Genomic DNA, 26,549 nt, shown 5'->3' on the forward strand with positions numbered 1-26,549 from the left:
GGTTCGGTCCGCAGCGGCTCTACACAACACAGCACGGAACAATCCAACTGGCGCACGCGGGGGGGGAGGGGGGGAGAGTTGGCTAGTGGCACAACGACTTACAGTTTCCATGACAACACAAGCCTTCAATCTGTGGATGGCCGTCCTCCATATTAAATAAGAACAAGTATAAAGCAAAAGGAAAAATAAAGAGAGAGAGAGAAAGATGGTCGGCCAAAGTGCTTTCGCTCCCCCGAGCCATCGCTTAACACACAGCTACAGCAATCTGTAATTATTGTCATGGTTACCAGCAAAAAGGCTATGTGTGTGTGTGTGTGTGTGTGTGTGTGTGTGTGTGTGTGTGTGAGAGAGAGAGAGAGAGAGTGTGTGTTTCAGCTCCTGAAATACAATCACATGTATCTGTGTTAAACAAACAGCACTCAAAATGGCATACAGTAACAGTATGTGTGTGTGAATTTAGCATGTTTATGTGTATGAATATAAATATATGAATATGCAAATACGGCACCAGGACCTCCTGCTACGCATGAACAGGCTGGTATTCACACATGTATATTTCTGTAGGTTTGCACACACACACACACACACACACACACACACACACACACACACACACACACACACACACACACACACACACACACACACGCATGCACGCACCGGCAGCATCTAAACATCAACCCTTTTATTAAGTATATGAACTCTGGAGACATGCCAATGTTTGCAAATACTTTTAGATTATTAGAATATTACATTCAGAGATTTTTGGCAATTACTTTCAATGAATAGCCAAATGTGGGCTTAAGGGCCCCAGTTTACATCAAGAATGATGTTTATAATAATTATTAAGATAAAGGCCTGCTGACCACATGAACGATAACTGTAACGATAAACGTTAATGTTATAGGCATGTTAACACCAAAAACGATAACTATAACGATAAACGTAGGCATGTTAACACCAAAAACTATAACGATAAACGTTAACGTTATAGGCATGTTAACACCAAAAACGATAACTATAACGATAAACGTAGGCATGTTAACACCAAAAACTATAACGATAAACGTTAATGTTATAGGCATGTTAACACCAAGAACAATAACTATAACGATAAACTTTAATGCTATAGGCATGTTAACATCAAAAACGATAACTATAACGATAAACGTTAACGTCATAGGCATGTTAACACCAAAAACGATAACTATAACGATAAACGTAGGCATGTTAACACCAAAAACTATAACAATAAACGTTAATGTTATAAGCATGTTAACACCAAGAACGATAACTATAACGATAAACTTTAATGCTATAGGCATGTTAACATCAAAAACGATGACTATAACGATAAACGTTAACGTCATAGGCATGTTAACACCAAAAACGATAACTATAACGATAAACGTAGGCATGTTAACACCAAAAACTATAACAATAAACGTTAATGTTATAAGCATGTTAACACCAAGAACGATAACTATAACGATAAACTTTAATGCTATAGGCATGTTAACATCAAAAACGATGACTATAACGATAAACGTTAACGTCATAGGCATGTTAACACCAAAAACGATAACTATAACGATAAACGTAGGCATGTTAACACCAAAAACTATAACGATAAAGGTTAATGTTATAGGCATGTTAACACCAAAAACGATAACTATAACGATAAACATAGGCATGTTAACACCAAAAACTATAACGATAAACGTTAATGTTATAGGCATGTTAACACCAAAAACGATAACTATAACGATAAACGTAGGCATGTTAACACCAAAAACTATAACAATAAACGTTAATGTTATAGGCATGTTAACACCAAAAACGATAACTATAACGATAAACGTAGGCATGTTAACACCAAAAACTATAACGATAAACGTTAACGTTATAGGCATGTTAACACCAAAAACGATAACTATAACGATAAACGTAGGCATGTTAACACCAAAAACTATAACGATAAACGTTAATGTTATAGGCATGTTAACACCAAGAACAATAACTATAACGATAAACTTTAATGCTATAGGCATGTTAACATCAAAAACGATAACTATAACGATAAACGTTAACGTCATAGGCATGTTAACACCAAAAACGATAACTATAACGATAAACGTAGGCATGTTAACACCAAAAACTATAACAATAAACATTAATGTTATAAGCATGTTAACACCAAGAACGATAACTATAACGATAAACTTTAATGCTATAGGCATGTTAACATCAAAAACGATGACTATAACGATAAACGTTAACGTCATAGGCATGTTAACACCAAAAAACGATAACTATAACGATAAACGTAGGCATGTTAACACCAAAAACTATAACAATAAACGTTAATGTTATAAGCATGTTAACACCAAGAACGATAACTATAACGATAAACTTTAATGCTATAGGCATGTTAACATCAAAAACGATGACTATAACGATAAACGTTAACGTTATAGGCATGTTAACACCAAAAACGATAACTATAACGATAAACGTAGGCATGTTAACACCAAAAACTATAACAATAAACGTTAATGTTATAAGCATGTTAACACCAAAAACGATAACTATAACGATAAACGTAGGCATGTTAACACCAAAAACTATAAACGATAAACGTTAACGTGATAGGCATGTTAACACCAAAAACGATAACTATGACGATAAACGTAGGCATGTTAACACCAAAAACGATAACTATAACGATAAACGTAGGCATGTTAACACCAAAAACTATAACAATAAACGTTAATGTTATAAGCATGTTAACACCAAGAACGATAACTATAACGATAAACTTTAATGCTATAGGCATGTTAACATCAAAAACGATGACTATAACGATAAACGTTAACGTCATAGGCATGTTAACACCAAAAACGATAACTATAACGATAAACGTAGGCATGTTAACACCAAAAACTATAACGATAAAGGTTAATGTTATAGGCATGTTAACACCAAAAACGATAACTATAACGATAAACATAGGCATGTTAACACCAAAAACTATAACGATAAACGTTAATGTTATAGGCATGTTAACACCAAAAACGATAACTATAACGATAAACGTAGGCATGTTAACACCAAAAACTATAACAATAAACGTTAATGTTATAGGCATGTTAACACCAAAAACGATAACTATAACGATAAACGTAGGCATGTTAACACCAAAAACTATAACGATAAACGTTAATGTTATAGGCATGTTAACACCAAAAACGATAACTATAACGATAAACGTAGGCATGTTAACACCAAAAACGATAACTATAACGATAAACGTAGGCATGTTAACACCAAAAACTATAACAATAAACGTTAATGTTATAAGCATGTTAACACCAAGAACGATAACTATAACGATAAACTTTAATGCTATAGGCATGTTAACATCAAAAACGATGACTATAACGATAAACGTTAACGTCATAGGCATGTTAACACCAAAAACGATAACTATAACGATAAACGTAGGCATGTTAACACCAAAAACTATAACAATAAACGTTAATGTTATAGGCATGTTAACACCAAAAACGATAACTATAACGATAAACGTAGGCATGTTAACACCAAAAACGATAACTATAACGATAAACGTAGGCATGTTAACACCAAAAACTATAACAATAAACGTTAATGTTATAAGCATGTTAACACCAAGAACGATAACTATAACGATAAACTTTAATGCTATAGGCATGTTAACATCAAAAACGATGACTATAACGATAAACGTTAACGTCATAGGCATGTTAACACCAAAAACGATAACTATAACGATAAACGTAGGCATGTTAACACCAAAAACTATAACGATAAAGGTTAATGTTATAGGCATGTTAACACCAAAAACGATAACTATAACGATAAACATAGGCATGTTAACACCAAAAACTATAACGATAAACGTTAATGTTATAGGCATGTTAACACCAAAAACGATAACTATAACGATAAACGTAGGCATGTTAACACCAAAAACTATAACAATAAACGTTAATGTTATAGGCATGTTAACACCAAAAACGATAACTATAACGATAAACGTAGGCATGTTAACACCAAAAACTATAACGATAAACGTTAACGTTATAGGCATGTTAACACCAAAAACGATAACTATAACGATAAACGTAGGCATGTTAACACCAAAAACTATAACGATAAACGTTAATGTTATAGGCATGTTAACACCAAGAACAATAACTATAACGATAAACTTTAATGCTATAGGCATGTTAACATCAAAAACGATAACTATAACGATAAACGTTAACGTCATAGGCATGTTAACACCAAAAACGATAACTATAACGATAAACGTAGGCATGTTAACACCAAAAACTATAACAATAAACATTAATGTTATAAGCATGTTAACACCAAGAACGATAACTATAACGATAAACTTTAATGCTATAGGCATGTTAACATCAAAAACGATGACTATAACGATAAACGTTAACGTCATAGGCATGTTAACACCAAAAAACGATAACTATAACGATAAACGTAGGCATGTTAACACCAAAAACTATAACAATAAACGTTAATGTTATAAGCATGTTAACACCAAGAACGATAACTATAACGATAAACTTTAATGCTATAGGCATGTTAACATCAAAAACGATGACTATAACGATAAACGTTAACGTTATAGGCATGTTAACACCAAAAACGATAACTATAACGATAAACGTAGGCATGTTAACACCAAAAACTATAACAATAAACGTTAATGTTATAAGCATGTTAACACCAAAAACGATAACTATAACGATAAACGTAGGCATGTTAACACCAAAAACTATAAACGATAAACGTTAACGTGATAGGCATGTTAACACCAAAAACGATAACTATGACGATAAACGTAGGCATGTTAACACCAAAAACGATAACTATAACGATAAACGTAGGCATGTTAACACCAAAAACTATAACAATAAACGTTAATGTTATAAGCATGTTAACACCAAAAACGATAACTATAACGATAAACGTAGGCATGTTAACTCCAAAAACTATAACGATAAACGTTAATGTTATAGGCATGTTAACACCAAAAACGATAACTATAACGATAAACGTAGGCATGTTAACACCAAAAACTATAACGATAAAGGTTAATGTTATAGGCATGTTAACACCAAAAACGATAACTATAACGATAAACATAGGCATGTTAACACCAAAAACTATAACGATAAACGTTAATGTTATAGGCATGTTAACACCAAAAACGATAACTATAACGATAAACGTAGGCATGTTAACACCAAAAACTATAACGATAAACGTTAATGTTCTAGGCATGTTAACACCAAAAACGATAACTATAACGATAAACGTAGGCATGTTAACACCAAAAACTATAACGATAAAGGTTAATGTTATAGGCATGTTAACACCAAGAACGATAACTAGAACGATAAACGTAGGCATGTTAACACCAAAAACTATAACAATAAACGTTAATGTTCTAGGCATGTTAACACCAAAAACGATAACTATAACGATAAACGTAGGCATGTTAACACCAAAAACTATAACAATAAATGTTAATGTTATAGGCATGTTAACATCAAAAACGATAACTATAACGATAAACGTAGGCATGTTAACACCAAAAACTATAACAATAAACGTTAATGTTCTAGGCATGTTAACACCAAAAACGATAACTATAACGATAAACGTAGGCATGTTAACACCAAAAACTATAACAATAAACGTTAATGTTATATGCACGTTAACACCAAAAACTATAACAATAAACGTTAATGTTCTAGGCATGTTAACACCAAGAACGATAACTATAACGATAAACGTAGGCATGTTAACACCAAAAACTATAACAATAAACGTTAATGTTATAGGCATGTTAACACCAAAAACTATAACAATAAACGTTAATGTTCTAGGCATGTTAACACCAAGAACGATAACTATAACGATAAACGTAGGCATGTTAACACCAAAAACTATAACAATAAACGTTAATGTTCTAGGCATGTTAACACCAAAAACGATAACTATAACGATAAACGTAGGCATGTTAACACCAAAAACTATAACAATAAACGTTAATGTTATAGGCATGTTAACACCAAAAACTATAACAATAAACGTTAATGTTCTAGGCATGTTAACACCAAGAACGATAACTATAACGATAAACGTAGGCATGTTAACACCAAAAACTATAACAATAAACGTTAATGTTATAGGCATGTTAACACCAAAAACTATAACAATAAACGTTAATGTTCTAGGCATGTTAACACCAAGAACGATAACTATAACGATAAACGTAGGCATGTTAACACCAAAAACTATAACAATAAACGTTAATGTTATAGGCATGTTAACACCAAAAACGATAACTATAACGATAAACGTAGGCATGTTAACACCAAAAACTATAACAATAAACGTTAATGTTCTAGGCATGTTAACACCAAGAACGATAACTATAACGATAAACGTAGGCATGTTAACACCAAAAACTATAACAATAAACGTTAATGTTATAGGCATGTTAACACCAAAAACTATAACAATAAACGTTAATGTTCTAGGCATGTTAACACCAAGAACGATAACTATAACGATAAACGTAGGCATGTTAACACCAAAAACTATAACAATAAACGTTAATGTTATAGGCATGTTAACACAAAAAACTATAACAATAAACGTTAATGTTATAGGCATGTTAACACCAAAAACTATAACAATAAACGTTAATGTTCTAGGCATGTTAACACCAAGAACGATAACTATAACGATAAACGTAGGCATGTTAACACCAAAAACTATAACAATAAACGTTAATGTTATAGGCATGTTAACACCAAAAACTATAACAATAAACGTTAATGTTCTAGGCATGTTAACACCAAGAACGATAACTATAACGATAAACGTAGGCATGTTAACACCAAAAACTATAACAATAAACGTTAATGTTATAGGCATGTTAACACCAAAAACTATAACAATAAACGTTAACGTTATAGGCATGTTAACACCAAAAACGATAACTATAACGATAAACGTAGGCATGTTAACACCAAAAACTATAACGATAAACGTTAATGTTCTAGGCATGTTAACACCAAGAACGATAACTATAACGATAAACGTAGGCATGTTAACACCAAAAACTATAACAATAAACGTTAATGTACTAGGCATGTTAACATCAAAAACGATAACTATAACGATAAACGTAGGCATGTTAACACCAAAAACTATAACAATAAACGTTAATGTTCTAGGCATGTTAACACCAAAAACGATAACTATAACGATAAACGTAGGCATGTTAACACCAAAAACTATAACAATAAACGTTAATGTTATAGGCATGTTAACACCAAGAACGATAACTAGAACGATAAACGTAGGCATGTTAACACCAAAAACTATAACAATAAACGTTAATGTTATAGGCATGTTAACACCAAAAACTATAACAATAAACGTTAATGTTATAGGCATGTTAACATCAAAAACGATAACTATAACGATAAACGTAGGCATGTTAACACCAAAAACTATAACAATAAACGTTAATGTTCTAGGCATGTTAACACCAAAAACGATAACTATAACGATAAACGTAGGCATGTTAACACCAAAAACGATAACTATAACGATAAACGTAGGCATGTTAACACCAAAAACTATAACAATAAACGTTAATGTTATAGGCACGTTAACACCAAAAACTATAACAATAAACGTTAATGTTCTAGGCATGTTAACACCAAAAACGATAACTATAACGATAAACGTAGGCATGTTAACACCAAAAACGATAACTATAACGATAAACGTAGGCATGTTAACACCAAAAACTATAACAATAAACGTTAATGTTATAGGCACGTTAACACCAAAAACTATAACAATAAACGTTAATGTTCTAGGCATGTTAACACCAAGAACGATAACTATAACGATAAACGTAGGCATGTTAACACCAAAAACTATAACAATAAACGTTAATGTTATAGGCATGTTAACACCAAAAACTATAACAATAAACGTTAATGTTCTAGGCATGTTAACACCAAGAACGATAACTATAACGATAAACGTAGGCATGTTAACACCAAAAACTATAACAATAAACGTTAATGTTATAGGCATGTTAACACCAAAAACTATAACAATAAACGTTAATGTTCTAGGCATGTTAACACCAAAAACGATAACTATAACGATAAACGTAGGCATGTTAACACCAAAAACTATAACAATAAACGTTAATGTTATAGGCATGTTAACACCAAAAACTATAACAATAAACGTTAATGTTCTAGGCATGTTAACACCAAGAACGATAACTATAACGATAAACGTAGGCATGTTAACACCAAAAACTATAACAATAAACGTTAATGTTATAGGCATGTTAACACCAAAAACTATAACAATAAACGTTAATGTTCTAGGCATGTTAACACCAAGAACAATAACTATAACGATAAACGTAGGCATGTTAACACCAAAAACTATAACAATAAACGTTAATGTTATAGGCATGTTAACACCAAAAACTATAACAATAAACGTTAATGTTCTAGGCATGTTAACACCAAGAACGATAACTATAACGATAAACGTAGGCATGTTAACACCAAAAACTATAACAATAAACGTTAATGTTATAGGCATGTTAACACCAAAAACTATAACAATAAACGTTAATGTTCTAGGCATGTTAACACCAAGAACGATAACTATAACGATAAACGTAGGCATGTTAACACCAAAAACTATAACAATAAACGTTAATGTTATAGGCATGTTAACACCAAAAACTATAACAATAAACGTTAATGTTATAGGCATGTTAACACCAAAAACTATAACAATAAACGTTAATGTTCTAGGCATGTTAACACCAAGAACGATAACTATAACGATAAACGTAGGCATGTTAACACCAAAAACTATAACAATAAACGTTAATGTTATAGGCATGTTAACACCAAAAACTATAACAATAAACGTTAACGTTATAGGCATGTTAACACCAAAAACGATAACTATAACGATAAACGTAGGCATGTTAACACCAAAAACTATAACGATAAACGTTGATGTTATAGGCATGTTAACACCAAGAACGATAACTATAACGATAAACGTAGGCATGTTAACACCAAAAACGATGACTATAACGATAAACGTTAACGTCATAGGCATGTTAACACCAAAAACGATAACTATAACGATAAACGTAGGCATGTTAACACCAAAAACTATAACGATAAAGGTTAATGTTATAGGCATGTTAACACCAAAAACGATAACTATAACGATAAACATAGGCATGTTAACACCAAAAACTATAACGATAAACGTTAATGTTATAGGCATGTTAACACCAAAAACGATAACTATAACGATAAACGTAGGCATGTTAACACCAAAAACTATAACGATAAACGTTAATGTTCTAGGCATGTTAACACCAAAAACGATAACTATAACGATAAACGTAGGCATGTTAACACCAAAAACTATAACGATAAAGGTTAATGTTATAGGCATGTTAACACCAAGAACGATAACTAGAACGATAAACGTAGGCATGTTAACACCAAAAACTATAACAATAAACGTTAATGTTCTAGGCATGTTAACACCAAAAACGATAACTATAACGATAAACGTAGGCATGTTAACACCAAAAACTATAACAATAAATGTTAATGTTATAGGCATGTTAACATCAAAAACGATAACTATAACGATAAACGTAGGCATGTTAACACCAAAAACTATAACAATAAACGTTAATGTTCTAGGCATGTTAACACCAAAAACGATAACTATAACGATAAACGTAGGCATGTTAACACCAAAAACTATAACAATAAACGTTAATGTTATATGCACGTTAACACCAAAAACTATAACAATAAACGTTAATGTTCTAGGCATGTTAACACCAAGAACGATAACTATAACGATAAACGTAGGCATGTTAACACCAAAAACTATAACAATAAACGTTAATGTTATAGGCATGTTAACACCAAAAACTATAACAATAAACGTTAATGTTCTAGGCATGTTAACACCAAGAACGATAACTATAACGATAAACGTAGGCATGTTAACACCAAAAACTATAACAATAAACGTTAATGTTCTAGGCATGTTAACACCAAAAACGATAACTATAACGATAAACGTAGGCATGTTAACACCAAAAACTATAACAATAAACGTTAATGTTATAGGCATGTTAACACCAAAAACTATAACAATAAACGTTAATGTTCTAGGCATGTTAACACCAAGAACGATAACTATAACGATAAACGTAGGCATGTTAACACCAAAAACTATAACAATAAACGTTAATGTTATAGGCATGTTAACACCAAAAACTATAACAATAAACGTTAATGTTCTAGGCATGTTAACACCAAGAACGATAACTATAACGATAAACGTAGGCATGTTAACACCAAAAACTATAACAATAAACGTTAATGTTATAGGCATGTTAACACCAAAAACGATAACTATAACGATAAACGTAGGCATGTTAACACCAAAAACTATAACAATAAACGTTAATGTTCTAGGCATGTTAACACCAAGAACGATAACTATAACGATAAACGTAGGCATGTTAACACCAAAAACTATAACAATAAACGTTAATGTTATAGGCATGTTAACACCAAAAACTATAACAATAAACGTTAATGTTCTAGGCATGTTAACACCAAGAACGATAACTATAACGATAAACGTAGGCATGTTAACACCAAAAACTATAACAATAAACGTTAATGTTATAGGCATGTTAACACAAAAAACTATAACAATAAACGTTAATGTTATAGGCATGTTAACACCAAAAACTATAACAATAAACGTTAATGTTCTAGGCATGTTAACACCAAGAACGATAACTATAACGATAAACGTAGGCATGTTAACACCAAAAACTATAACAATAAACGTTAATGTTATAGGCATGTTAACACCAAAAACTATAACAATAAACGTTAATGTTCTAGGCATGTTAACACCAAGAACGATAACTATAACGATAAACGTAGGCATGTTAACACCAAAAACTATAACAATAAACGTTAATGTTATAGGCATGTTAACACCAAAAACTATAACAATAAACGTTAACGTTATAGGCATGTTAACACCAAAAACGATAACTATAACGATAAACGTAGGCATGTTAACACCAAAAACTATAACGATAAACGTTAATGTTCTAGGCATGTTAACACCAAGAACGATAACTATAACGATAAACGTAGGCATGTTAACACCAAAAACTATAACAATAAACGTTAATGTACTAGGCATGTTAACATCAAAAACGATAACTATAACGATAAACGTAGGCATGTTAACACCAAAAACTATAACAATAAACGTTAATGTTCTAGGCATGTTAACACCAAAAACGATAACTATAACGATAAACGTAGGCATGTTAACACCAAAAACTATAACAATAAACGTTAATGTTATAGGCATGTTAACACCAAGAACGATAACTAGAACGATAAACGTAGGCATGTTAACACCAAAAACTATAACAATAAACGTTAATGTTATAGGCATGTTAACACCAAAAACTATAACAATAAACGTTAATGTTATAGGCATGTTAACATCAAAAACGATAACTATAACGATAAACGTAGGCATGTTAACACCAAAAACTATAACAATAAACGTTAATGTTCTAGGCATGTTAACACCAAAAACGATAACTATAACGATAAACGTAGGCATGTTAACACCAAAAACGATAACTATAACGATAAACGTAGGCATGTTAACACCAAAAACTATAACAATAAACGTTAATGTTATAGGCACGTTAACACCAAAAACTATAACAATAAACGTTAATGTTCTAGGCATGTTAACACCAAAAACGATAACTATAACGATAAACGTAGGCATGTTAACACCAAAAACGATAACTATAACGATAAACGTAGGCATGTTAACACCAAAAACTATAACAATAAACGTTAATGTTATAGGCACGTTAACACCAAAAACTATAACAATAAACGTTAATGTTCTAGGCATGTTAACACCAAGAACGATAACTATAACGATAAACGTAGGCATGTTAACACCAAAAACTATAACAATAAACGTTAATGTTATAGGCATGTTAACACCAAAAACTATAACAATAAACGTTAATGTTCTAGGCATGTTAACACCAAGAACGATAACTATAACGATAAACGTAGGCATGTTAACACCAAAAACTATAACAATAAACGTTAATGTTATAGGCATGTTAACACCAAAAACTATAACAATAAACGTTAATGTTCTAGGCATGTTAACACCAAAAACGATAACTATAACGATAAACGTAGGCATGTTAACACCAAAAACTATAACAATAAACGTTAATGTTATAGGCATGTTAACACCAAAAACTATAACAATAAACGTTAATGTTCTAGGCATGTTAACACCAAGAACGATAACTATAACGATAAACGTAGGCATGTTAACACCAAAAACTATAACAATAAACGTTAATGTTATAGGCATGTTAACACCAAAAACTATAACAATAAACGTTAATGTTCTAGGCATGTTAACACCAAGAACAATAACTATAACGATAAACGTAGGCATGTTAACACCAAAAACTATAACAATAAACGTTAATGTTATAGGCATGTTAACACCAAAAACTATAACAATAAACGTTAATGTTCTAGGCATGTTAACACCAAGAACGATAACTATAACGATAAACGTAGGCATGTTAACACCAAAAACTATAACAATAAACGTTAATGTTATAGGCATGTTAACACCAAAAACTATAACAATAAACGTTAATGTTCTAGGCATGTTAACACCAAGAACGATAACTATAACGATAAACGTAGGCATGTTAACACCAAAAACTATAACAATAAACGTTAATGTTATAGGCATGTTAACACCAAAAACTATAACAATAAACGTTAATGTTATAGGCATGTTAACACCAAAAACTATAACAATAAACGTTAATGTTCTAGGCATGTTAACACCAAGAACGATAACTATAACGATAAACGTAGGCATGTTAACACCAAAAACTATAACAATAAACGTTAATGTTATAGGCATGTTAACACCAAAAACTATAACAATAAACGTTAACGTTATAGGCATGTTAACACCAAAAACGATAACTATAACGATAAACGTAGGCATGTTAACACCAAAAACTATAACGATAAACGTTGATGTTATAGGCATGTTAACACCAAGAACGATAACTATAACGATAAACGTAGGCATGTTAACACCAAAAACTATAACAATAAACGTTAATGTTATAGGCACGTTAACACCAAAAACTATAACAATAAACGTTAATGTTCTAGGCATGTTAACACCAAGAACGATAACTATAACGATAAACGTAGGCATGTTAACACCAAAAACTATAACAATAAACGTTAATGTTATAGGCATGTTAACACCAAAAACTATAACAATAAACGTTAATGTTCTAGGCATGTTAACACCAAGAACGATAACTATAACGATAAACGTAGGCATGTTAACACCAAAAACTATAACAATAAACGTTAATGTTATAGGCATGTTAACACCAAAAACTATAACAATAAACGTTAATGTTCTAGGCATGTTAACACCAAAAACGATAACTATAACGATAAACGTAGGCATGTTAACACCAAAAACTATAACAATAAACGTTAATGTTATAGGCACGTTAACACCAAAAACTATAACAATAAACGTTAATGGCATGTTAACACGTAGGCATGTTAACACCAAAAACTATAACAATAAACGTTAATGTTATAGGCATGTTAACACCAAAAACTATAACAATAAACGTTAATGTTCTAGGCATGTTAACACCAAAAACGATAACTATAACGATAAACGTAGGCATGTTAACACCAAAAACTATAACAATAAACGTTAATGTTATAGGCATGTTAACACCAAAAACTATAACAATAAACGTTAATGTTCTAGGCATGTTAACACCAAGAACGATAACTATAACGATAAACGTAGGCATGTTAACACCAAAAACTATAACAATAAACGTTAATGTTATAGGCATGTTAACACCAAAAACTATAACAATAAACGTTAATGTTCTAGGCATGTTAACACCAAGAACGATAACTATAACGATAAACGTAGGCATGTTAACACCAAAAACTATAACAATAAACGTTAATGTTATAGGCATGTTAACACCAAAAACGATAACTATAACGATAAACGTAGGCATGTTAACACCAAAAACTATAACAATAAACGTTAATGTTCTAGGCATGTTAACACCAAGAACGATAACTATAACGATAAACGTAGGCATGTTAACACCAAAAACTATAACAATAAACGTTAATGTTATAGGCATGTTAACACCAAAAACTATAACAATAAACGTTAATGTTCTAGGCATGTTAACACCAAGAACGATAACTATAACGATAAACGTAGGCATGTTAACACCAAAAACTATAACAATAAACGTTAATGTTATAGGCATGTTAACACCAAAAACTATAACAATAAACGTTAATGTTCTAGGCATGTTAACACCAAGAACGATAACTATAACGATAAACGTAGGCATGTTAACACCAAAAACTATAACAATAAACGTTAATGTTATAGGCATGTTAACACCAAAAACTATAACAATAAACGTTAATGTTCTAGGCATGTTAACACCAAGAACGATAACTATAACGATAAACGTAGGCATGTTAACACCAAAAACTATAACAATAAACGTTAATGTTATAGGCATGTTAACACCAAAAACTATAACAATAAACGTTAATGTTCTAGGCATGTTAACATCAAAAACGATAACTATAACGATAAACGTAGGCATGTTAACACCAAAAACTATAACAATAAACGTTAATGTTCTAGGCATGTTAACACCAAAAACGATAACTATAACGATAAACGTAGGCATGTTAACACCAAAAACTATAACAATAAACGTTAATGTTATAGGCATGTTAACACCAAGAACGATAACTAGAACGATAAACGTAGGCATGTTAACACCAAAAACTATAACAATAAACGTTAATGTTCTAGGCATGTTAACACCAAAAACGATAACTATAACGATAAACGTAGGCATGTTAACACCAAAAACTATAACAATAAACGTTAATGTTATAGGCATGTTAACATCAAAAACGATAACTATAACGATAAACGTAGGCATGTTAACACCAAAAACTATAACAATAAACGTTAATGTTCTAGGCATGTTAACACCAAAAACGATAACTATAACGATAAACGTAGGCATGTTAACAACAAAAACGATAACTATAACGATAAACGTAGGCATGTTAACACCAAAAACTATAACAATAAACGTTAATGTTATAGGCACATTAACACCAAAAACTATAACAATAAACGTTAATGTTCTAGGCATGTTAACACCAAGAACGATAACTATAACGATAAACGTAGGCATGTTAACACCAAAAACTATAACAATAAACGTTAATGTTATAGGCATGTTAACACCAAAAACTATAACAATAAACGTTAATGTTCTAGGCATGTTAACACCAAGAACGATAACTATAACGATAAACGTAGGCATGTTAACACCAAAAACTATAACAATAAACGTTAATGTTATAGGCATGTTAACACCAAAAACTATAACAATAAACGTTAATGTTCTAGGCATGTTAACACCAAAAACGATAACTATAACGATAAACGTAGGCATGTTAACACCAAAAACTATAACAATAAACGTTAATGTTATAGGCATGTTAACACCAAAAACTATAACAATAAACGTTAATGTTCTAGGCATGTTAACACCAAGAACGATAACTATAACGATAAACGTAGGCATGTTAACACCAAAAACTATAACAATAAACGTTAATGTTATAGGCATGTTAACACCAAAAACTATAACAATAAACGTTAATGTTCTAGGCATGTTAACACCAAGAACGATAACTATAACGATAAACGTAGGCATGTTAACACCAAAAACTATAACAATAAACGTTAATGTTATAGGCATGTTAACACCAAAAACGATAACTATAACGATAAACGTAGGCATGTTAACACCAAAAACTATAACAATAAACGTTAATGTTCTAGGCATGTTAACACCAAGAACGATAACTATAACGATAAACGTAGGCATGTTAACACCAAAAACTATAACAATAAACGTTAATGTTATAGGCATGTTAACACCAAAAACTATAACAATAAACGTTAATGTTCTAGGCATGTTAACACCAAGAACGATAACTATAACGATAAACGTAGGCATGTTAACACCAAAAACTATAACAATAAACGTTAATGTTATAGGCATGTTAACACCAAAAACTATAACAATAAACGTTAATGTTATAGGCATGTTAACACCAAAAACTATAACAATAAACGTTAATGTTCTAGGCATGTTAACACCAAGAACGATAACTATAACGATAAACGTAGGCATGTTAACACCAAAAACTATAACAATAAACGTTAATGTTATAGGCATGTTAACACCAAAAACTATAACAATAAACGTTAATGTTCTAGGCATGTTAACACCAAGAACGATAACTATAACGATAAACGTAGGCATGTTAACACCAAAAACTATAACAATAAACGTTAATGTTATAGGCATGTTAACACCAAAAACTATAACAATAAACGTTAATGTTCTAGGCATGTTAACACCAAGAACGATAACTATAACGATAAACGTAGGCATGTTAACACCAAAAACTATAACAATAAACGTTAACGTTATAGGCATGTTAACACCAAAAACGATAACTATAACGATAAACGTAGGCATGTTAACACCAAAAACTATAACGATAAACGTTAATGTTATAGGCATGTTAACACCAAGAACGATAACTAGAACGATGAACGTTAACATTAAAGGCATGGTTAACTATAAGGTTAACTATATCAATATACACTAATGTTAAAGACATGTTAACACCAAAAGCGAAAACTACAACGATAAACGATAACGATAAACGATATGTACAACGATAAATGTTAACCTCAGTGCCTAGTGTCAGTTATCCACTGTCATCTGACAGAATTAACAGGAAGTTTTCAGCTCAAAAATGGAGTGTATAATGCACAGATGTTAGAAAACTCAAGCTGTGCTCATACTATTCTTATACACTTTGCAGTATCTGTGCTGTATGCGTACTGTAGTGTACATGTCAAAAGTGCAGTATATTGAGTGTGTACCTGACTCAGGATGTGGTCTGCTATCTGCAGGTACGCTGACGGTCCTGCGCAGCAGTTTGTGTCGGTGAGAGACGGGACGATGATCATTCATCAGCAATGGATGAACCTGAAAACACACAAACACACATCATACTACAGAACATCTCATTCATCTGTCTGTAATAACCACAATCAGCATAATAATGTGATAAGTGTTCCATCACTTTGATTATAGATAAATAATTAATCAATATGTCAGCTTTTCATTTTGTTTCATTGCAAAAGTCCAAATACAGTATAAAAAGGGTTCGTACAGATACTGTAAAACTGAATTCCAGGACTTTCAAGGACTTTTAAAGCACTACTATTTTGAATTTCAAGGACATATAAAATAATGTCTTTAAAATAAAAAAGAATAAATATATAAATAAAAACATACCATTCAAAGAAAATGGCAAAAATAAAGTAAAGCACATATAAAATATACAATGGCATCAACTTAAATAAGAAGAGAAAGAGAAATAAAACACATAATATAAAAAAAATGCTACTCTGACAGCAACAGGTGTGATACCAATTTAAAACATTTATTATATATAATTGTACTCATTAAAATCAAGGGCATGAGTTTGATTTTGGCATTGGTGGGGACATAATGGCAGATCCAAATTATTGCTAGGGTCAATTTAGTAGTTAGTGGATATTGGTAAGGGCTTGTCATTGCATCTCTACCAAATTCAACACCCTTGAAAATCATAACAAGGGATGTCTGACTTTGGAGACAAGAGTAATCTCCTTAAATATGAAGAGACCAAACAACAGAAGTCCTGAACTGAATCAAATGATTAACGAACTTAATAAAATGATTCGCAAACTCACAACAAAGTCCTGAACTGAATCAAATGACTCGCAAACTCAATTAAAAGATTCGCGAACTCGCAACAAAGTCCCGAACTGAATCAAATGACTCGCAAACTCAATTAAAAGATTCGCGAACTCGCAACAAAGTCCCGAACTGAATCAAATGACTCGCTAACTCAATTAAAGGATTCGCGAACTCGCAACAAAGTCCCGAACTGAATCAAATGACTCGCAAACTCAATTAAAAGATTCGCGAACTCGCAACGAAGTCCCGAACTGAATCAAATGACTCGCAAACTCAATTAAAAGATTCACGAACTCGCAACGAAGTCCCGAACTGAATCAAATGACTCGCGAACTCAATTAAAAGATTCACGAACTCGCAACGAAGTCCTGAACTGAATCAAATGATTCGCAAACTCAATTACATTTTTCGCGAACTCGCAACGAAGTCCCGAACTGAATCAATTGATTCGCGAACTCAAATAAATGATTTGCGAACTCGCAACGAAGTCCCGAACTGAATCAATTGATTCGCTAACTCAATTAAAAGATTCACGAACTCGCAACGAAGTCCCGAACTGAATCAAATGACTCGCAACTCAATTAAAAGATTCACGAACTCGCAACGAAGTCCCGAACTGAATCAAATGACTCGCAAACTCAATTAAAAGATTCACGAACTCGCAACGAAGTCCCGAACTGAATCAAATGACTCGCGAACTCAATTAAAAGATTCACGAACTCGCAACAAAGTCCTGAACTGAATCAAATGATTCGCAAACTCAATTACATTTTTCGCGAACTCGCAACGAAGTCCCGAACTGAATCAATTGATTCGCGAACTCAAATAAATGATTTGCGAACTCGCAACGAAGTCCCGAACTGAATCAATTGATTCGCGAACTCAAATGAATGATTTGCGAACTCGCAACGAAGTCCGGAACTGAATCAAATGACTCGCAAACTAAAAGAAGAGAAAGAGAAATAAAACACATAAAAAAAAATGCTACTCTGACAGCAACAGGTGTGATACAGGTGTGGATATTGGTAAGGGCTGGTCATTGCATCTCTACCAAATTCAACACCCTTGAAAATCATAACAAGGGATGTCTGACTTTGGAGACAAGAGTAATCTCCTTAAATATGAAGAGACCAAACAACAGAAGTCCCGAACTGAATCAAATGATTAACGAACTTAATAAAATGATTCGCAAACTCACAACAAAGTCCTGAACTGAATCAAATGACGAACTCGCAACAAAGTCCCGAACTGAATCAAATGACTCGCAAACTCAATTAAAAGATTCGCGAACTCGCAACAAAGTCCCGAACTGAATCAAATGACTCGCAAACTCAATTAAAAGATTCGCGAACTCGCAACAAAGTCCCGAACTGAATCAAATGACTCGCTAACTCAATTAAAAGATTCGCGAACTCGCAACAAAGTCCCGAACTGAATCAAATGACTCGCAAACTCAATTAAAAGATTCGCGAACTCGCAACAAAGTCCCGAACTGAATCAAATGACTCGCTAACTCAATTAAAAGATTCGCGAACTCGCAACGAAGTCCCGAACTGAATCAATTGATTCGCGAACTCAAATAAATGATTTGCGAACTCGCAACGAAGTCCCGAACTGAATCAATTGATTCGCGAACTCAAATGAATGATTTGCGAACTCGCAACGAAGTCCGGAACTGAATCAAATGACTCGCAAACTAAAATAAATGATTTGCGAACTCGCAACAAAGTCCGAACTGAATCAAATAATTCGCAAACTAAAATAAATGATTTGCGAACTCGCAACAAAGTCCGAACTGAATCAAATAATTCGCAAACTAAAATAAATGATTTGCGAACTCGCAACAAAGTCCGAACTGAATCAAATAATTCGCAAACTAAAATAAATGATTTGCGAACTCGCAACGAAGTCCGAACTGAATCAAATGACTCGCAAACTAAAATAAATGATTTGCAAACTCGCAACGAAGTCCGAACTGAATCAAATGACTCGCAAACTAAAATAAATGATTTGCGAACTCGCAACGAAGTCCCGAACTGAATCAAATGACTCGCAAACTAAAATAAATGATTTGCAAACTCGCAACGAAGTCCGAACTGAATCAAATGATTCGCAAACTCAATTACATTTTTCGCGAACTCGCAACGAAGTCCCGAACTGAATCAATTGATTCGCGAACTCAAATAAATGATTTGCGAACTCGCAACAAAGTCCGAACAGAATCAAATGATTCGCAAACTAAAATAAATGATTTGCAAACTCGCAACGAAGTCCCGAACTGAATCAATTGATTCGCGAACTCAAATAAATGATTTGCGAACTCGCAACGAAGTCCGGAACTGAATCAAATGACTCGCAAACTAAAATAAATGATTTGCGAACTCGCAACAAAGTCCCGAACTGAATCAAATGATTCGCGAACTCAATTAAATGATTTGCAAACTCGCAACGAAGTCCGAACTGAATCAAATGATTCGCAAACTCAATTACATTTTTCGCGAACTCGCAACGAAGTCCCGAACTGAATCAATTGATTCGCGAACTCAAATAAATGATTTGCGAACTCGCAACGAAGTCCGGAACTGAATCAAATGATTCGCGAACTCAATTAAATGATTCGCAAACTCGCAACGAAGTCCGGAACTGAATCAAATGATTCACAAACTCAAATAAATGTTTTGTAAACTCGCAACAAAGTCCCAAACTGAATCAAATGGTTTGCAATGAAGTTCTGAACTGAATCAAATGATTTGCGAATTCAATTTAATGATTTGTGAACTTGCAAAGAAGTCCGAACTGAATCAAATGATTCGCGAACTGAATCAAATGATTTGCAAACTCAAATAAATGATTCGCAAACTCACAACGAAGTCCCAAACTGAATCAAATGATTCGCGAACTCATTAAATTTTCTGCGAACTCGCAACAAAGTCCCGAACTGAATCAAATGATTTGCGAATTCAATTTAATGATTTGTGAACTTGCAAAGAAGTCCGAACTGAATCAAATGATTCGCGAACTGAATCAAATGATTTGCGAACTCAAATAAATGATTCGCAAACTCACAACGAAGTCCCGAACTGAATCAAATGATTCGCGAACTTAATAAAATGATTCGCAAACTCACAACAAAGTCCTGAACTGAATCAAATGACTCGCAAACTCAATTAAAAGATTCGCGAACTCGCAACAAAGTCCCGAACTGAATCAAATGACTCGCAAACTCAATTAAAAGATTCGCGAACTCGCAACAAAGTCCCGAACTGAATCAAATGACTCGCAAACTCAATTAAAAGATTCGCGAACTCGCAACAAAGTCCCGAACTGAATCAAATGACTCGCTAACTCAATTAAAGGATTCGCGAACTCGCAACAAAGTCCTGAACTGAATCAAATGACTCGCAAACTCAATTAAAAGATTCGCGAACTCGCAACGAAGTCCCGAACTGAATCAAATGACTCGCAAACTCAATTAAAAGATTCACGAACTCGCAACGAAGTCCCGAACTGAATCAAATGACTCGCGAACTCAATTAAAAGATTCACGAACTCGCAACGAAGTCCTGAACTGAATCAAATGATTCGCAAACTCAATTACATTTTTCGCGAACTCGCAACGAAGTCCCGAACTGAATCAATTGATTCGCGAACTCAAATAAATGATTTGCGAACTCGCAACGAAGTCCCGAACTGAATCAATTGATTCGCTAACTCAATTAAAAGATTCACGAACTCGCAACGAAGTCCCGAACTGAATCAAATGACTCGCAACTCAATTAAAAGATTCACGAACTCGCAACGAAGTCCCGAACTGAATCAAATGACTCGCAAACTCAATTAAAAGATTCACGAACTCGCAACGAAGTCCCGAACTGAATCAAATGACTCGCGAACTCAATTAAAAGATTCACGAACTCGCAACAAAGTCCTGAACTGAATCAAATGATTCGCAAACTCAATTACATTTTTCGCGAACTCGCAACGAAGTCCCGAACTGAATCAATTGATTCGCGAACTCAAATAAATGATTTGCGAACTCGCAACGAAGTCCCGAACTGAATCAATTGATTCGCGAACTCAAATGAATGATTTGCGAACTCGCAACGAAGTCCGGAACTGAATCAAATGACTCGCAAACTAAAAGAAGAGAAAGAGAAATAAAACACATAAAAAAAAATGCTACTCTGACAGCAACAGGTGTGATACAGGTGTGGATATTGGTAAGGGCTGGTCATTGCATCTCTACCAAATTCAACACCCTTGAAAATCATAACAAGGGATGTCTGACTTTGGAGACAAGAGTAATCTCCTTAAATATGAAGAGACCAAACAACAGAAGTCCCGAACTGAATCAAATGATTAACGAACTTAATAAAATGATTCGCAAACTCACAACAAAGTCCTGAACTGAATCAAATGACGAACTCGCAACAAAGTCCCGAACTGAATCAAATGACTCGCAAACTCAATTAAAAGATTCGCGAACTCGCAACAAAGTCCCGAACTGAATCAAATGACTCGCAAACTCAATTAAAAGATTCGCGAACTCGCAACAAAGTCCCGAACTGAATCAAATGACTCGCTAACTCAATTAAAAGATTCGCGAACTCGCAACAAAGTCCCGAACTGAATCAAATGACTCGCAAACTCAATTAAAAGATTCGCGAACTCGCAACAAAGTCCCGAACTGAATCAAATGACTCGCTAACTCAATTAAAAGATTCGCGAACTCGCAACGAAGTCCCGAACTGAATCAATTGATTCGCGAACTCAAATAAATGATTTGCGAACTCGCAACGAAGTCCCGAACTGAATCAATTGATTCGCGAACTCAAATGAATGATTTGCGAACTCGCAACGAAGTCCGGAACTGAATCAAATGACTCGCAAACTAAAATAAATGATTTGCGAACTCGCAACAAAGTCCGAACTGAATCAAATAATTCGCAAACTAAAATAAATGATTTGCGAACTCGCAACAAAGTCCGAACTGAATCAAATAATTCGCAAACTAAAATAAATGATTTGCGAACTCGCAACAAAGTCCGAACTGAATCAAATAATTCGCAAACTAAAATAAATGATTTGCGAACTCGCAACGAAGTCCCGAACTGAATCAAATGACTCGCAAACTAAAATAAATGATTTGCAAACTCGCAACGAAGTCCGAACTGAATCAAATGATTCGCAAACTCAATTACATTTTTCGCGAACTCGCAACGAAGTCCCGAACTGAATCAATTGATTCGCGAACTCAAATAAATGATTTGCGAACTCGCAACAAAGTCCGAACAGAATCAAATGATTCGCAAACTAAAATAAATGATTTGCAAACTCGCAACGAAGTCCCGAACTGAATCAATTGATTCGCGAACTCAAATAAATGATTTGCGAACTCGCAACGAAGTCCGGAACTGAATCAAATGACTCGCAAACTAAAATAAATGATTTGCGAACTCGCAACAAAGTCCCGAACTGAATAAAATGATTCGCAAACTCAATTAAATGATTTGCAAACTCACAACGAAGTCCCGAATTGAATCAAATGATTCGCAAACTCAATTAAATGATTCGCAAACTCAATTAAATGTTTCGCGAACTCGCAACAAAGTCCCGAACTGAATCAAATAATTCACAACGAAGTCCCGAACTGAATCAAATGATTCGCAAACTCAAATAAATGATTCGCAAACTCAATTAAATGATTTGCAAACTCACAACGAAGTCCCGAACTGAATCAAATGATTCGCAAACTCAAATAAATGATTCGCAAACTCACAACGAAGTCTCGAACTGAATCAAATGATTCGCAAACGCAATTAAATGATTCGCAAACTCACAACGAAGTCCCGAACTGAATAAAATGATTCGCAAACTAAATTAAATGATTCGCAAACTTACAACGAAGTCCCGAACTGAATAAAATGATTCACAAACTCAATTAAATGATTCGCAAACTTAAAAAGAAGTCCCGAACTGAATAAAATGATTCGCAAACGCAATTAAATGATTCGCAAACTCACAACGAAGTCCCGAACTGAATAAAATGATTCACAAACTCAATTAAATGATTCGCAAACTTACAACGAAGTCCCGAACTGAATAAAATGATTCGCGAACTCAATTAAATGATTTGCAAACTCAATTAAATGTTTCGCAAACTCGCAACAAAGTCCCGAACTGAATCAAATAATTCACAACGAAGTCCCGAACTGAATCAAATGATTCGCAAACTCAAATAAATGATTCGCAAACTCACAACGAAGTCCCAAACTGAATCATATGGTTCGCGAACTCAATTAAATGATTTGCAAATTCAATTAAATGTTTCGCGAACTCGCAACAAAGTCCTGAACTGAATCAAATAATTCACAACGAAGTCCCGAACTGAATCAAATGATTCGCAAACTCAATTAAATGTTTCGCGAAATCGCAATGAGGTCCCGAACTGAATCAAATGGCTCGCGAACTCAATTAAATGATTCGCAAACTCACAACGAAGTCCTGAACTGAATAAAATGATTCGCAAACTCAATTAAATGATTCGCAAACTCACAACGAAGTCCCGAACTGAATAAAATGATTCACAAACTCAATTAAATGATTCGCAAACTCAATTAAATGATTCGCAAACTCAATTAAATGATTCGCAAACTCAATTAAATGATTTGCAAACTCAATTAAATGTTTTGCGACCTCGCAACAAAGTCCCGAACTAAATCAAATGATTCGCAACGAAGTTCCGAACTAAATCAAATGATTCGCGAACTCAATTAAATGTTTTGCGACCTCGCAACAAAGTCCCGAACTGAATCAAATGATTCGCAACGAAGTTCCGAACTAAATCAAATGATTCACGAACTCAATTAAATGTTTTGCGACCTCGCAACAAAGTCCCGAACTGAATCAAATGATTCGCAACGAAGTCCCGAACTGAATCAAATGATTCGCAAACTCAATAAAAAGAATCAATCAAAGTGGTGCCAGTGTAATTGACTGATTGATTCAGTTCATCTGTTTCTCTTTTCGCATCTTCAGCCCTGTTTACGCAACACAACCTTTCTATTTTAAATAAATGTTGTTCTTTTTAACTGTTTATCGATCAAAGAATCCTGAAAAAAGTATCACAGCTTCCAAAAAAATATTAAGCAGCACAACTGTTTCCAACACTGAAAAAAAAAATAAAAAAAAAATAAAGAATGATTTCTGAAGGATCATGTGACACTGAAGACTGGAGTAATGATGCTGGAAATGTAGTTTTGTATCACAGGAATAAATTACATTTTAAAATATATTCACATAGAAAACAGTTACTTTAAATTGAAATATTATTTCACAATATTACAGTTTTTCTGTGTTTTTGATCAAATAAATACAGCCTTGATGAGCAGAAGAAACTTTTTAAATGTCTTTAAAAACCATAAAAATTTTACAGATCCTTCTCTACATTTATATTTTATACTTTCCACATATGAGTTAGTTTGTAGGCAGCAGAATCTGGAAGCAGCTCCCCAACACTGATGCTGATGCTGATGAAGAGAGTGTGACTGTCCTCAAAGGCAGCAGCTCCCTCTAGTGTTCACAGCTGTGAGTGAGTGAGTGTGTTTGAGAGAGAGAGAGAGAGAGAGAGAGAGAGATCACCTCCTCTTGATCCAGCAGGTAGAACTGGTCTCCATCTCTGACGCGGAGCTGGCGGCTCCAGCCGGGGGAGTCGTGTGCGTGGCCATTCAGAGGAGTGTGAGGCCGAGAACATGGAGACACACACCTTCCATCTGCACACAAACACACACAACTATATATCAGCACTTCACACAATATTATTCAGAATTCACTACAACATTGCACATTTCTGTGATTGATTAACTGCTCCTAGAGCTTTAACTCTACAAACTCCAAACTCAGGCCAGATCTTCAGACTGATCTGACTCCAGCTGCTGGATCTTTTCGAACTGATCCGACTTACGGTTTTTCTAAAAACGACAATTAAAACTGGGAAAAACCCCATAGACTTACATTGAGGGAATGTTCAAATGATCAACACTATTCAAACTCACACTGAGAACACTCCCACAATCCCTTCAGACTCAATCAAACTGCCCTTCTGTGGTATATTTCTAATCCATTTAAACTTACTGCTAATCATGCTAGAAACATGTTAAAAACATGCTAATCATGCTAGAAAAATGCTAACAACTTCGTAATCATGCTAGACACATGCTAGCAACTTTGTAATCATGCTAGAATCATGGTAACAACATGCTAATCATGCTAGAATCATGCTAGCAAAATGCTAATCATGCTAGAAACATGTTAACAACTTGGTAATCATGCT

The 26,549-nt window shown here is 33.5% G+C and overlaps 1 protein-coding gene across 2 annotated transcripts in view; it reads right to left on the minus strand.

Annotated features, from left to right (window-relative positions):
- LOC141289494 (ras/Rap GTPase-activating protein SynGAP-like) overlaps positions 1-25,985 on the minus strand; it is a 122,579-nt gene extending 96,594 nt beyond the window's left edge. For both annotated transcript variants that reach the window (XM_073821598.1, XM_073821597.1), the window contains exons 1-2: positions 25,859-25,985; positions 17,353-17,458 (exon numbers count right to left, since the gene is read on the minus strand). In XM_073821598.1, the coding sequence (XP_073677699.1) occupies positions 17,353-17,443 (91 nt within the window). In that variant the 5' untranslated portion in view covers positions 17,444-17,458; positions 25,859-25,985. The remainder of the gene's footprint in view (positions 1-17,352; positions 17,459-25,858) is intronic.
- Between the last annotated feature and the right edge of the window lie 564 nt (positions 25,986-26,549).

This window comes from Garra rufa, chromosome 17 (assembly GCF_049309525.1).
Source record: "Garra rufa chromosome 17, GarRuf1.0, whole genome shotgun sequence".
In the NCBI taxonomy this organism is placed as follows: Eukaryota; Metazoa; Chordata; class Actinopteri; order Cypriniformes; family Cyprinidae; genus Garra; species Garra rufa.